General features: G+C 38.8%; 1 protein-coding gene across 7 annotated transcripts in view; it reads right to left on the bottom strand.

Moving 5' to 3' along the window:
* The window catches only part of nfasca (neurofascin homolog (chicken) a), a 221,432-nt gene that overhangs the window by 25,435 nt on the left and 180,226 nt on the right, over positions 1–15,771 (bottom strand). For 2 of the 7 annotated variants that reach the window (XM_036151485.1, XM_036151488.1), the window contains 2 exons: positions 9,235–9,363; positions 3,410–3,479 (listed from right to left, as the gene is read on the bottom strand). In XM_036151485.1, coding sequence (XP_036007378.1) covers positions 3,410–3,479; positions 9,235–9,363 — 199 coding nt within the window. The other 5 variants (XM_036151482.1, XM_036151483.1, XM_036151484.1 and 2 more) reach the window with 5 other exon arrangements.

Here is a 15,771-nt window from a genome sequence, read left to right as displayed (position 1 = left end):
AGCACTCGGCCTCAACTTCAAGTTGTTCTTCTGGGGAGTCACTGGGTGGGATAGGGTCCTCTGTTTTGGTGAGGAGTAGGCCCATCTCTTATTCTCTGAGTGCCACCTTTTTGGATGTGAACCCAAAGTGTGCGAGTGATACACTCTGATTTAGCTTTTGCTTGCTAGCCATTTTTAGTATTAATTGTTGTCAACGTTACGTCTTTCTTCTGTTTGGCGCGCACATGACTAATTTGCATACACAAACAGGATTGGCTGGATCCACTTGGCAAAAAACAGAACATATTTGTAAATAAATGTTTTGAATTTTAAATACTGGACATGTTGAGCTTAAAAACATTTTAGTGACCATTAGTGACAAAAAAATATTTCATTTTTAATTTTTTTGTCACAATTTAAGACCCCCTTTAAATTTTGCTTTTGAGGCTTTCAGGGGGTCTCATGGGTTAATCGGGGGGGTGGGGGGAGGAGCCCCCTCCGGGACCCCCACGTATTTCGCACTCTGGATTAAGCACTCTTTAAATATGAAAGGATTAAAAGGACAAACTAGACGAGTGTTTTAATACCCAGCACTACAGACCACCCCAGGTTAACTTGAAGAGTTAAGATTTGGTTCTATTGTGCAAAGTTGAATCTTGAACTTTAAAACTAAACAAGATAATCATAAGAAATAAGTTACCTTTTTCTTATGGTTTTTACAGTCAGACAAGCTCCTTTTTATGCGTCACTATATTTAGATTCAGTCCTTGTCCTCCAGGAGGGGCTGTGAGCATGTTTTGAGGCGTAAACTCTATCACCTGATTGAATTCCTCTTGTCAACAAAACTTGACAGGAAGTCCACGTCTTCCTCTTGTTGACAAGAGGAAGACGTGGACTTCCTCTATTGTAAGAGCACACCTAACCAGCTAGTTTATCACTTTAGCCGACAATATAGTAATACTACCAATTTATGTCTAAAGATGTTAAGTTTTGTTTTAATTTAATGCCAGTGACAAATGTTTTTTTTTTAGATCAAACTACTTTGCCTTTGTTTGCATACTAAGAAATCCATAAAAAACTGTTTTCACAGTTTTCTATACCTTTTATTTTTATAACAAATAATGTTTGACTGTGCAGTGTACATACAATTTTAAAATGTTTACTAGATTATTGAGATATTGTTTACAGAGTTTACTACCATAGGAAGTGATGAATATTTAGTTTAAACTACATTTTATTTTGACAGCCATTTCTCAGTACAGCACTCCAAACAGCTAAATGACACATTTGAAATTCTAGAAACTGTATTTTGTGTTTATATGCTATGTAGTACATTTAGGATTAAATGCATATTACCTAATACAGTAAACTGACGAATATTATCTTGAATAGACATCTAAACCAGCAAGTGTGAAAATCCAGACAGAAGGAACCTGATGATAGTTCTTTAAAAAATAAATTCATTCTATTATTTCATTACTATCATAACTATTATTGACAACCAGATCAATAAATTTGTGCCGAATGCATAGAAAGACATACTGCTTCTTTTTCGTTAACTGCGAAATTGTTACAAACAATTTAACCAGAAAACTAATATCGGCTATCATACCTAATGTAGCTTAAGTACTATAAGTTGCCAGAACTCAAAAAACAAAACAAAAGAAAAAACAGAGGTAACATTTATAACATAAATGAAGCTGATAAAACTGTAGTTCTAAAATGAAGTGGTCTGTGTTTAAATCTTTGGTGATTGCATTAAAATATGGTACTTTTGATTTAATTTAAAGAAAATCTTTAGTGATGGGACCACTCAAGGGCCATGCAAGTTGTTACCTTGTTTTTTAATAGCTGAGGTAATGTGACAGAATTTTACAGTACATTTAAACAGAGCTTAACTTGTCCATTGATCTAATAATGTGGTAATTATGTTGCTTACCAGCATGTTTGTTGCTTTGTATTGAATATAAAGATAAACAATCCATTTGAAATTATACAGATTTTGCAAACTGACTGAAGATCCAACATTGCAAAGCTCTTTGGTCTTTGAGATCAAGCCCCAGCTGATCCTCCCCTCCCCAAATGCAACCACCCAAAAACGTTCACTCCCATAACATGCACACGTCGTGCCGGAACCAATGTACCTGTTTTCATTTTCGTTCCTGTCACGAACAGAAGAACCATTTCCGCATTTGGAAGAAAAAGGGATGAAATGTAAGGAATCATGGGGGAAAGTAGGGCAGAAGAGGTGCAGAGAAAAAGATAGAAATGACAAAACACAAGCACCACTATCCATGCATGGGAAACCTTTCAAGCATACAAACACACACAAGGTTAAATGGAGGGAGTTACACCAAAACTAAAGTCTGAGCTCGGATCAACAAACGAACAATCTTAACAGTAATGGTGTCAAACTTACTGAGTTTGTTATTAGACTAAACTTAAATAAATGGAACAGATTAATTGTGTTAACATAAGAGTCTATCACCTCACCAACATAACACCGTGTTTGACATTTAATACCTTCAGATTCACCTTCAAATATTAATAAGAATATGAAAAAGAATAATACAATATGGGTGCATCCTTAATAAGAGTCTTAACACTACATGAGGCAAATGCTTGTGATGCGTAATTTTTACTGCACTAAACATCTGTGTCAGGGAAACATAGAAGGGGATTTGTTGAAGTGCCAATGCACACAGTTAAGGGTAAATGTTGTAGTGCCACTTTTAAACATGAGTTGGGGTGTATTAATCCCAGATTAAGAAGTATTTTAATAAAAATTTTAGATTAAAGAACAAGAAAAATAAGTACAAAGCCAAATAGATCAGTGGAACCTGAAATGGAGCAAAAGACAAATCACTTACAAAGATGGTTTTGTCACCAATATACTATACTACACACAGCAGACCATACTCAACATATAGATGGACTAATATATACCAGTTATTCTTTTAAAAATGTATTATAATATGTGGCTGTGATCATGTAGCATGGGACTTAAAAGTGTTCTTGTAAACTGCTGCAAAAGACATGTTCCATGATGTCTATGTTTGGGATTTATCACCACACCCATCATTGATGGCTCTTTTTTTTCTCATCTAGTATTTTAGACATTTTCTGGTCAACACTAGCTTACAAGTTGCTTAGAACCTAATGGAGCACTAGCTCTTGGGATTCAACAAAAGGAACCATCTTATGTCATCAGACAGTATCAACTTAAACGTACATCCTTTGCTCTGTCAGTAAACTAAATCTATCTGATTTCTCTTTTATACACTGCAGACTTTTTACACAAAGGGTAACTCCTAATTAGCTTTTCTGATTGTTTAAAATAATCTACGAGGCCACTTTTAAAACGCCTTTGTACAATGTCTAACTTTATGTGAGATGCAGTGAATGCAAGAAGCTGTTTCTTTATACTTACTGGTAATCAAAGGATCCATCCTGATCTTTCTGGTCCACTGGGTCCAGGGGGAGATCTTTTTTGTCACGAACTAACAGAAACAGGAACAGAACTTTATTCAAAGTCCCTAGTTTTTAAAGCTATTTCATTCATGTTTGTATCTTTTAGAGGTCGTTTAATAACCCAATTATTGTGTCTTCCATCTGTGCTTAGGTAGAGTCACACATGACATACAGCGTTGTGAAAGTCTTTTTTTTAAGCTTTTTTATCACAGTTACATTTTTCCGATCCTCAAACAAACATGAATTTCAGGCAATAGCAGTAAATACAAAACAGGCATTCAGATTTTATTTATTAAGGGAAAAAAATATCTGGTCTAACAAATAAACCAAAAGTTATTCCCCTTTGTTAAATTATGAAATTAGTGACAACCACAAAAAAGTATAGGTAATTGCCTCATATGTACAAAAACAGATGAGCAACAATGTCATGGACAGTTTTTAGTCTGGGAAGGTTTGCAAAGCCATTGTTGTGGGAAAAAAGATAACTGATTCCCAGTGGCGGCTGGCCCATAGGGGACACTCGGGCGCTGCCCTCCCCAGATGTGGAAGTGAAAAGTCAAAATATATATAGATTTTAAAAGTATTATTAATGTCAGTTTTTACTTAATAGTATGTGGCTACATGTAATAAGAATTATTAAAACACTTCTACTAATTGATTCTACCAATTGACTCTCATTTAACAGTGCATTTCCACGAACAGAACGTATCATTTCTCTTCTATACTTTTGGGGCTATCACTCAAGGCGCCCCACAAGTGTAGCGAAATAACCAATCGTATACTGTTGCTAGGGAAAATTTATAAATATTTGGCCAATCAGCATCGCCAAAATGAATGGCTTTGGGGCTCCTGGAATCTTTGCCCCTGCTACACAGTGATAGGTGTATAGACCAGTTCAAGCATGACGTCACAAGCTACATCCGCGCTACATCCGCGCTACATCCGGGTCACGGTGGTAGGCAAAAACAGTACTGTTTTCACCTATCACCGTGACAAAACGAGTGAATTAGAGTGTACTTTTACTTAGTTTATTTTTGGAATCTAAACAATGCCTACGACTTGTTGTGCTCCCGGTTGCACACAGAGGCATTCCAAATCATCGGATGTATGTTTCTTTCGTTTATCGAAGGACGAAGAAAGAAGAAAGAAATGAATAATTTCAATGAAAAGGATGCAGGCAGACAATCCCAATCGACTGAGGGAGCCATCATACCACGGCAGAATTTGCAGTCTACACTTCATCTCCGGTAAATACAACTTAATTTTGCACTAGTCATTGTTCTACTTAAATCGTTATATAAATAAAAAATTAGGATTTATATTTAAGTCAAGACGTAAACATTTGTTTCATAATAATATACGTACATGTACAATGTATGCAAACCCTCTGGCATGAGTCTGTGAAAAGGATTAATAAGACAAAAACACCAAAATAATCCTTTGTGAACAATGTTTTTTTATTAATTAAATGCTTATTGTAGAATCGTAGTAATTTTCCGACTTTTAATTTAAATGCATGTACTGGGTTAGGCAGGGAAATCTATTGGCCAGCCCCACCAAGATTTTTTTTCACCAGCCGCCACTGTTGATTCCCCAGTTTCTTATTGAATAAAAGGAAACTGTGATTCCATCAAGTTCCAGCACTTTATTGAGAACCAGAGCGGAGACAAAGTAATCACACCCCTGGCTAGACCATAGCCCGCCTTCTTGTCTGTTTCACCTCTGCTCTCCTCCAAATTCCCTCTATCTCCTTCTCACGTTCTGCTATATCAGCTGACCAGAGCAGACGTAACACAAACATCTCAAACCCAAACATTTAAAGTCTCACACAGAAAATACGCAAGCGGTGATCTTGTTTTTAACCAGAGTAAAGTGGCACCGTCCTCTCCCTCAGTACAGCTGCTTACATGTTTCAAAGCAGATAGGTCAGAGGTGATTTTAATACCTCAAGTTTTAATAATTCCATTAACAGCTACTTCTAAGGCTTTAGGACTGCAGTGAACCATGGTGAGAGCCATTAACCCCAAACTGAGACAAAGCTGCAGTTGCACTGACCCTACTCAGTTTGGCTCACTTGCCTCGGTTCGTCCCTATTAGATTTATCTTGCCGTGGTTTGTGTTTTGACTGGCCTAGAAATGCTTGGAGGAGAGAAGACTAATACAATATGGGTGCAAGAAATAGTTAACATTAAAAATACATCATAATAAATAAAATAAAAAAAATACAAATAATATTGTACTGTACATGCAAGCTTGTCTTGGATATTTTTAAAGAGTAATCCACCATGATAAATATTTCAATGATGCATCTGCTTAAAGGGTCTTTCATCTGAGCGAGCTTTCAGATCTTTTCCCAGTCTGAGCTCCGTTCAGTGGGCACCTCAGCCAAACATCTAAAGCCCTACAGGAATTGTTTGCCCCAATTAAGGTCAGTGTTCAGAATTCAACAGTTAGGAGGCGACTGGGAAAAAATAGCATCATGTAAGAGTTCCAATGTGAAAAAACCACTGCTGACTTTAAAGTAAAATTCCCACATGACGCCAATAGCATTTAGTAATATGTGGATTGATGAAATAACTGTAAAACATATTAGAAGGCATGGGCCCTGTTAGATCTGGCATAAAAATAACAAAATATTGCAGAAAAGGAGCATTATGGTGATGGTAATGTTATAAAAAATATTATTCTGAAGTCACTATGGCCTCACACCACTTGGACATAGGAGGCCTGCGGACATGATGGCTGTGTATAAGATCCACTGTTTGCTGATTGCAAGGCCAAATGTTACGTAAATGCCGCGTAGAATGATTATTGTCTAGGATAGACTGTCTCTGTTTTGTCTCATGCCAAGGCCACTGTGCAGTATTAGGGAGAGCCGAAAAGCGAGACAGGCAGAGACAGGGCAGATGCAGGCTGCAGCGGGACCATGGGGTGCGATTACTTTCCATCTATGTGATCTCTGCTCTGTTTCTCAATAAAAGTGCTGGAACTATATCACCACCGTCTCTTCATTTAGTAAAGATGGGAATTCAGTTATTAATGTTTAGATTTCCATCCACAGTAGTCTGAGGACTACTTTCATGCTCCTGTACTCAAGCAGAATATAGCAAATGAGAAAGTCTGGCTACCAGTTTGGGACCTTGGGCTCAAGAGCACTTGGGTTGTGTAGTAGCACAATGATCACAAGTACACCAGCAAGTTAACCTCTGAATGGCTCAAGGAAAGCAAAATTAGCATTTTGAAGATGCCTAGTAAAATTCTGCACTTAAATCCAGCTTAGATAGATGGTCTTAAACAGGCCGTTCATGCTCAAAAATCATTCCAGTGTGGCTAGATTTGGTCAATTCTGCAAAAATGTTTGGGCCTAAATTCCTGCACAGGGATGTAGAGGACCCGTTGTCAGTTATTAGGATTGGGTTATTGGGTTTGATGGTAGCTGTTGCTGCCAATGGTGGCCAAGCAGACATACCATTTAGGGGACAATTACTTACTCTTTTCCATTTTAATGAATGAGATCATGATTTGAAAGATGCATTTTGTATTTACTCGGGTTACCTAGGTTTCAAATTAATCTTTGTTTGATGATCTGACAAAGCAATAAACAAAAGAAATATCTGAACATGCAATATTTCACGTATAATAATCTTATGAAATAAACAAATTGAGAATATCTTTATTATGATTCTATTTGAATATAATTTACAAAAATGTGGGTGAAAAGATGTTATTTCAATTACTGCTAATTAAAAATAATGTGCTTTTGTTAATTTGTGACTTGTTATATCAGGAATTTAGGGGTATAGGAGTATGTGTTAAAACCACAGTGTAATCTCTGAATACAAAAATGTTTTTAAAGTGGCACATTTATTAATAAGGGTTATGTTTAAAGGTATGCAAGTTCTTTAGTCATTTATTCCTTAGTTACTGTTGCACAAATATGAAGCTCTAGTGTTACTCTGTCAATCATCATTACATTACATCCTTAGCCCCTTCTTGTTAGTTTATCTGATGCATCAAACCACCTACCTAGATATTTTGTGAAACCAGTCAGGAAACCAGGACCTAAACATTATAGAAACTGTAAAACATTACTATTGGTCGAGATTCTCCTCTTTCAAGGCTTTAGGCCATCAGAAAGCCACTTCCTGAGATACTGTATGTTAACAAGTTATTTTATGTTGTCAACAACACAATATTATTTTAGTTTGAATCTATAAAAAAAAGAATCAATGAGATTTAGACTAACTGAAACTTATTTTTGTACATGTCTGTAAATCTGAATAGAATAGAAAAAACAGAATAGTTGTGGAGTCCTAACTGCACTCTGTAATGTATTTGCATCACTGTAGATAGACGGAATAACAATAATGGTTTCCCGAATCCCAGTATCAAAGGTTTAACATACTCACCTTACATATGTCTACAAATAAACATTTCACGTAACATGTATTATACTAAGGGCAAGAATCCAAACATTTTTTGAAGCATGACATTGGATGGGTATTTGACCACTCCTGCAATAAGAAATTGGCTCAATTAAATTGGTTTTAATTACTTTTATGTCAAAAGCCATTCCAGAATCTTAATGTTAGCTTGCTTCAGCTATTCCAAAGCCTATCATTGATGTGCTTGGGATTCTGTTGGAACACTCAACTGTATCCTTGTTTTGACCATCCAACCCAAACTGCCTCCCATACATGTAAGAAACAATTTGGAATAATTGGTGTTAACCAGGAACCACCATGGCTAAAACTGAAGGTGCTGGAACACCAGAATAATCTACTCCAAAATCAGCACCTTCAAGCTTAACTTGAACTTGCAGCTGTCTATATGGGCAAATGCCTTGATTAAAAGGGTTAGAGTCACACAAGGCAAATTCCGAGTTGCTTCACCACAGTGACAAGATGTCCAATGTCTGAAAACGTCAGGATGAAACTTTCAAACTGAGCAATGTACCAACTGTAAAGCACACTGGTGGTAGCATCAGGCTGTGGGACTATTTTAGCTGTCAGTGGTACTGGTGCACTCCATAAAGTGGATGGTATAACAACGATTTAGGACTAATTCATAATGCTTTAATTTCTCAAATCAACAACTAGATCAGGGGTGCCAAACTCCAGTCCTCGAGGGCAGATATCCTGCAACTTTTATATGTGTGTCTGCCTCAACGCAGCTGAGTCAAACAATCAGATAATTAGAAGGACTCTGGAGAACTTGACTGTATACTGAGGATGTCATTCAGCTATTTGATTCAGTTGTGTTGGACCAGGCACAGACCTTAAAGTTGTAGGACACTAGCCCATGAGGACTGTAGCTTGACACTTGTGAGCTATATTGTAAAAACATAAACACGGTTAAGTGTCCCAACAGGAAATTAATCTAGAAAGCCACAGCTGAACTAATTTTAGAACATGTAAATGATGCATAATTTAAGCTTCTGGAAGGGACCCAGTCTTAACCCTAATAAAAATAGATGGTTAAAAGCACAGTCCTTAACAGAAAACCAACCAAAATAAATTAGCTCTACCAATTCTAGATATTTGACCACTGTTTCACCGCTCCAAGAGGAGTGGTCAAAGGACCGTTCAGAACAAAAACAGTTTACGATGCTTGCACAGCTTGGGGATCAGCTTGGGGATCAGGGACATGATTGTAACCCCCATGACTACGTCAGGAGACCAGACCAGACCCCCCAAAAAAACAGAAAAAAGAATAAAAAACACAAAACACATGGAGTAAAAGCTTCTAAGTAAAATGGTGGATGAAGCTAATTTATAGCCTTACTTGGGTATTTGCCTCCACGACTCCTCTTGATGAAGCAGACAATGAGGAGGATCAGTATAATGAGAGCAATGGCACACATCAATCCAATGAACCAGCCCTGAGTGGCTATGTCAACCTGGTCTATGTGAGCTAGAGAGAGAGAGAGAGAGAGAGAGGTTGCAATCTTGATAAGCATGAGATCTAGTTCTCTCAGTGAACAGTGATTATCAACATCAACATTTTAATCATCTTAAAATTTTCTTTCACAGAAAAATCTTTCTAGAAGTTTTAACAGACTTTCAAAGAGTTAATAAATGTTGTCATTTAAATGAAATGGTAAATGGCTTGTACTTGTATAGCACTTTATAAAGTCTGACAACCCCAAAGCGCTTTACACTACAGTCAGTCATTCACCCACAGAGCTCAGGTTTGAATAACCTATAATCCATTGTTTGCTTTACAGGGTGTATTGTAAGAACATTGTTTGCAGTGATGATGGTCTGTCAACTTACGTAAATGTGACCACTATAAGGTTGGACTTGCTGTAAGTGCATACAGTGCTTAAAGCAGGGCACATTGGTGGTTCTATAAAACCATCAGGTTGATTTTTGCACAGTCACAGTTCAGAACCACATAATTGCAGTGCCTTGCAACAGTATTCAAAATGTTTTCATAAACTAAAATATGTTTTACTGGTATTTGTGCGATAAACCAACAAAGACTGTTCATGAAGTGGAAGGGAAAGGATACATAGTTTTCTAATTTACTTTGTTTTTTAAATGTATTGTTTTATGTTTTGTGTGTTTCTGTTTTTTCCGCCATTTGTCCACAATATTTAGCTTGCTGTTTTGTGGACAACTTTGTTTATATATTTATATTTTAACAGCAGATTGTGTGAGAGACCCTGTTGCCATTGTTTACACCAGATATCAGCTGTTAGCTCTCCATAGCTTCGCTGTGCCACCTCCCACCAAGTGATTCCTGTGAGCTATGAAGGAGGAAATGCAGGAGCAGAGCCAACATTGGAGGGGCTAACTCAGAAAGGCTACAGAAAGAGCAGCCAACTTATCCTGGCTTGACGTGGCTAACCGCTCTAACTGCAATTCAAAGCATTTAACTATCAAAGAGACTGTAATAAGGACATTAAACAGCTAGGTTTCAGCATGAGGCTTTAATATTAACCACGGGGGTTTACATGTTACTGCCATAACAATGCAATGTTACCTCCTGCACCACAGACAACCAAAGGCTGGACTTATGAACTTATGGCATATAGTAAGTCCAGTTTTTAAACTGGACTTACTGTATGCCAACACCAAGAAGGTTTACGATTTATCACCTCAGTTAAAGGCATACTATGCAACATTTTTCAGTTAATTAATGTGTTCCATACCGTTTTGGATGATTAAATGAGTCATTTCAGGTCGAACAAAGGTTTTCTCGGCCGCCCTGGTGGTCTGTGGGGGAAATACCGTACTTGCAATTGCAGGAGCCCTCGGCCCGCACCCACAGGCTCAGAAGTCTGTGCATCGCGAGAGTCGGTCTTGCTTTACGGCGAGAACTGCTACACGCCCCCAGTGAAAGGCATGCTTGTTGCTAGCGCAGTGGCGATATTTGTGCAGTTATCATGGTGGAACCAGCGAGAAAACAGCGAAAGCCCATGTCGGAGCAGGCAAGAAAGAGGAAAAGGGCTCTGGACGGAGAGAGGAGTCGTACACGAGTGAACATCGGGCAAGCTTTTTCCGAATGGGGAGAGCTAAAAGAAAAAGAAGGCTGCAAGGCTGACGCGGACCTCGCGTTTCTGCTGATGCGATTGTAAGTAACATTGGAATGGTTTCTCTCTCTGTGTGTGCATGTTCATACTTTCACTGTGTTAGTCATTGTTTGTACTGCCGTTTTTTCGACTTTTCGTTGCGTTCGCCTGTCTGCTAAGCTCAAAACAACCGTGTCTGGCTTGACGGAGAAACCAGGAGAACAGCTGAGCATCTTTACAACAGTGCACTTTTACTTTCGCCCTCTGGGGGAGCCTCGCTGTAAAATCAACCCTGGTTGCATAGTATACCTTTAATGTCAGCTGTCCACGTCACTGTCCAGCGGTGACATGGACAGTGAAGATATGGTCTGAGTAGACTGCATTGCAGTCTGCATTGCAGACTACATTAACCTCTATGGGTGCAACTTTGTGCTACTCATGAAAGTACGGTGTTTCTCAAACTACAAACCCTGGATGTACCCAAAGATTAGGGCTCTCCTCAACAAGAAGTATAGAACTATTAGACCAGGAAACAAGAAGGAGCTGTGCGAAGGGTACTTAGAAGAAAACAATTTAAGGTCACAAGGTAAACTCCCAGGCTGTAGGAGATATAGGGCGGGTGAAAGATCTGAACAGGTTTTTAAACAGATTTAATCAGACACTCTACCCTGTTGCAATCCCCAATATTTTGGATGACTGTCTGCTTTCCTTTCCAAAACTTCCCATCTCTCCAGAGACCCACGATGCACAGAACCATTTTAATGAATTGAGAACTACTGCTATTTACCCTTTTCTTATACTAAAGATTCATACAAAAGCAGGGGGAGGGGGTACATTTGTTCTGCAAAACAGAAGACAGAGCTTTATTTTATGTCCGAGTGTAAAATGAAAAATATTACAGCTGACAAGTCACATTTACTGTGTTTATCCTTATTCTACCGCTGTCTAGCCACCAACACCCCCCAGTACTTTCAGGTGTTCTGTGTCTAGCCTTAGTGGTTTGTTAGAAAACTAAAGAGCATCATGAAGACCAAGAAACACAGCAGGCAGGTCAGGAAAAAAGTTGTTAAGACATTAGAAAATGTACTGACAAAACTGCAATTAGTGTGGGAAAAGATTGAATCTTAATAAAAGAGAGACCAAACGAGACAGAACACCTTTTCTTAGTGACCACCAGGGGGATATTTTATTCCAGACTCAGTCACATCTTGATTTCAGCAGAATCCCCACAATGTGGGGTAACTTTCATCCTTTTATAGGAATGCGGTATGACGTAAATGGAAACACAATATCTTACTGTGCACATGGACCTCTCCAGACCAAGAGTCCTTCCTCCCTAGTTGGAAGGGTGAAGTGTGTGTGTGTTTTTAGAAAGATCCTTGAGTCACGTATCCCAAACAGCTGTTTCCTCTCATTTCTGGAGAGAATCTTTATTTTACTGTTCTACTGTGGAAAACAGGAAACAGCCAAACATTAATCGCAATCTTTAGGAAGGTCTCCAGTGTTTTGAAATACAGGGTCAAGTTCAATGAGAGTCCAGTTATCCTTATGTTACCTCTGCTGTGAGGCACTTTTTGAATTCTCATAGCTAAACACTAATCACTCTTTGTTGGAGAGGATTCATTCAATCTGCCATATCAGTTTTGGCAGTTTTGCCTTATTATAAGACAGCTTTACGGAGCCCATATAATATATGGGATTACGGCAAGTAGAAAACTATTGTTGAAAGAAAGTCATGAGAAGAGCTGTATCAGTTTGGCACAAGGCATATAAGGAGACACAGCAAACATGTGGGAGAAGGTCCTCTGGGCAGATGAGACCAACATTGAACTTTTTGACCTACATGCAAAACTAAGTTTAGCCAACACTGCAAATCACGCAGAACACACCATCCCCACTTTGAAACATGGTAATGGCACAGTCAAAGTATTGACTTAGTGAACTTGAATACAATGGCACATTGCATTTTTTCAGACTTTGATTTGTAAGAACCATTTACTATTTTCCTAGCATTTCATAAAATTGCACTCCTTTGTTTTGGTATATCTTATAAAATCCCAATAAAATACAACAAAGCAAATAAAGTTTGATCCCTTCTCTGTTTTGTTCTGAATTTTTGTGTAGCACAGACATTCGGTTAAGCAGCACAAATCACATATCTCTGTATCAGAACAGATCCTCCAATATCACCATCTTTATTTATTCATGTTGTTTAAAAGTACACATGTTGTTTGTGAAAGACTGTCACTAGCAGCACTGAAAATAGGAATATCCCATCATTAGCAGCAATAGTCTATAAACTGAGATTTGATTTTACGTATTTTTTACTGGTATGGTTTTTATCTGTATTTGCAGTTTCCATCCATCCATCCATTTTCTGATCCGCTTAATCCCTCATGGGGTCACGGGGGTTGCTGGTGCTTATCTCCAGCATTCACCAGGCGAGAGGCGGGGTACACCCTGGACAGGTCGCTAGTCTGCCGCGGGGCAACACAGAGAAAAAAATGACAAACCACCATTCACGCACACACTCACACCTAAGGACAATTTAGAGAGACCAATTAACCTAACAGTCATGTTTTTGGACTGTGGGAGAAAGCCAGAGTACCCAGAGAGAATCCACACATGCACAGGGAGAACATGCAAACTCCATGCAGAAAGACCCAGGGCTGACTTGAACCCAGGACCTTCTTGCTGCAAGGCAACAGCACTACCCACTGCGCAGCGTATTTGCAGTTTCTTAAATTATTATTAAATTCAATTCAAATGTATTTATATAGTGCCAATTCACAATACATTACCTCAAGGCACTTTACATATTCAAATTCAATCAAATCATACAGATTGGTCAAAACGTTTCCTATCTAAGGTAACCTAGTAAATTGCATTGAGTCTTGACAAGCAGCATTCACTCCTCCTAAAAGAGCATAGCCACAGTGACCGTCGACTGCACTGTTGATGGCTTTGCAGCAATCCCTCATACTGAGCATGCATGAAGCGACAGTGGAGAGGAAATCTCCCCTTTAACAGGGAGGAAAACCTTCAGCCGAACCAGAGTCAGTGTGAACAGTCAACCGCCACGACCGACTGGGGGTTAGAGAAGACAGAGCAGAGACACAAAAAGCACAGAAGCACATATTGATCTTGCAATCCTTTCTATGTTACATGGTAATGGCAGATGATCTGCACCCCTCGATGGCTAACAGAACACTGGACCAGGTATACCTACCATGAGGGAAAAAAGACAGAACAAAAAGTTGAACCAACCAAACCCATTTTAGTGCATATTAATTACACTTTTTACATTTTAGCCATCATACAGTGTAAAAACATATTTGCCCCCTTCCTGACTTTTTTTCCTGACTTTTTTTTTTTTTTTGCATGTTCATCACACACTTTAGTATTTCGGAACATAAAACAAACTTAAATATGAGTCCAAGACAACACAAGTAAACTCCAAATTAAGTTTTTAAGTAAAGATTTTTATTATTAAGAGAGAAAAAAATCCAAACCTACATTGCGCTATGGGAAAAAGGGATTCCCCCTAAACCTTATAACTGGTTGGGTCGTGTTAGGATATCAACGAGGTCAAGTGGAACAAGCTGTTTATCCCGGAGCTGCATGGCACACTTAGATGGCACTGACCCAAAAGATTGGCACATATCTATCAGATACCACCCCGGAGGTGACACAGTTTCTCTGCTGATGTCACAGTTTGGATGTGTACAGCCCTTGCATGGGTGTGTACCTAGATCCCTATATAATGTTTGTGTGATGAGCAATCGGGGCTTCTTGCCGATCAAGAGCCCATCAGCGCTGGTGTGACTGTAACTGTTTCTGTCTTTACGTAGATAAAATATAACTAAAAGTATACTTGTCTGTTTTATGCGTCCTACATTCAAGGTAATAAGTAAGTGGGGGTCGGCTGACTGGGTAAAAAGAGCTGGGTCCACCGAGGGTGTTTCACCAGAGACGGGGCACGGTGAAAACAGTAACAGTCGCCCTTAGCAGCAACAACTCCAATCAAGCATTTCCGAACTTGCAATGAGTCTTTTCCACCGCTGTGGAGGAATTTTGGCCCACTTTGCAGAATTGTTGTAATACAGCCACATTTGGAGGGTTTTGGACCATGAACTGCCTTTTTAAGGTCGGCCACAGCATGTTAATAGGATTCAGGTCAGGACTTTGACTAGGCCACTCCAAAGTCTTCATTTGGCTGTTCTTCAGCCATTCAGAGGTGGACCTGCTGGTGAGTTCTGGATCATTGTCCTGCTGCAGAAACCAATTTGGTTTCCAGCTTGAGGTCTTGAACAGATCACCAGATCTGATCAAGACCTCCTGAAAAATCTTGAAAGATTCTCTTTCAGGATTTTTTGGTCGACAGCAAAATTCATGGTTCCATTTATCACAGTATGTCTTCCATGTCCTATAGCAGCAAAACAGCCCCAGACCTTCACACTACCACCACCAGATTTTAGTATTGCTACAATGTTCTTTACTTTAACTCCATATGTAACAGGTCAATTTTGTGAAGTCTTGATGCATTGTTGCTGCACTCCTGGGAAGGTTCACCACTGTTCCATGTTTTCACCATGTGTGGATAATGGTTCTCACTGTGGTTCACTGGAGTCTCAAAGCTTTAAAAATGGCTTTGGAACCCTTTACAGACTGATAGACTTCAATGACTTTCGTTCTCATTTGTTCGTGAATTTCTTTGGATCTCAGCATGATGTCTAGCTTTTGAGGATCTTCTGCTGTTCTTCACTTTGTCAAGCAGGTCCTATTCAAGTGATTTCTTGATTGAC

The sequence above is a fragment of the Fundulus heteroclitus genome, chromosome 20 (genome assembly GCF_011125445.2).
Source record: "Fundulus heteroclitus isolate FHET01 chromosome 20, MU-UCD_Fhet_4.1, whole genome shotgun sequence".
NCBI classification, from domain to species: domain Eukaryota; kingdom Metazoa; phylum Chordata; class Actinopteri; order Cyprinodontiformes; family Fundulidae; genus Fundulus; species Fundulus heteroclitus.
Note: the sequence above shows the minus strand (reverse complement) of the source record. Positions and strands in the feature narration are given on the sequence as shown.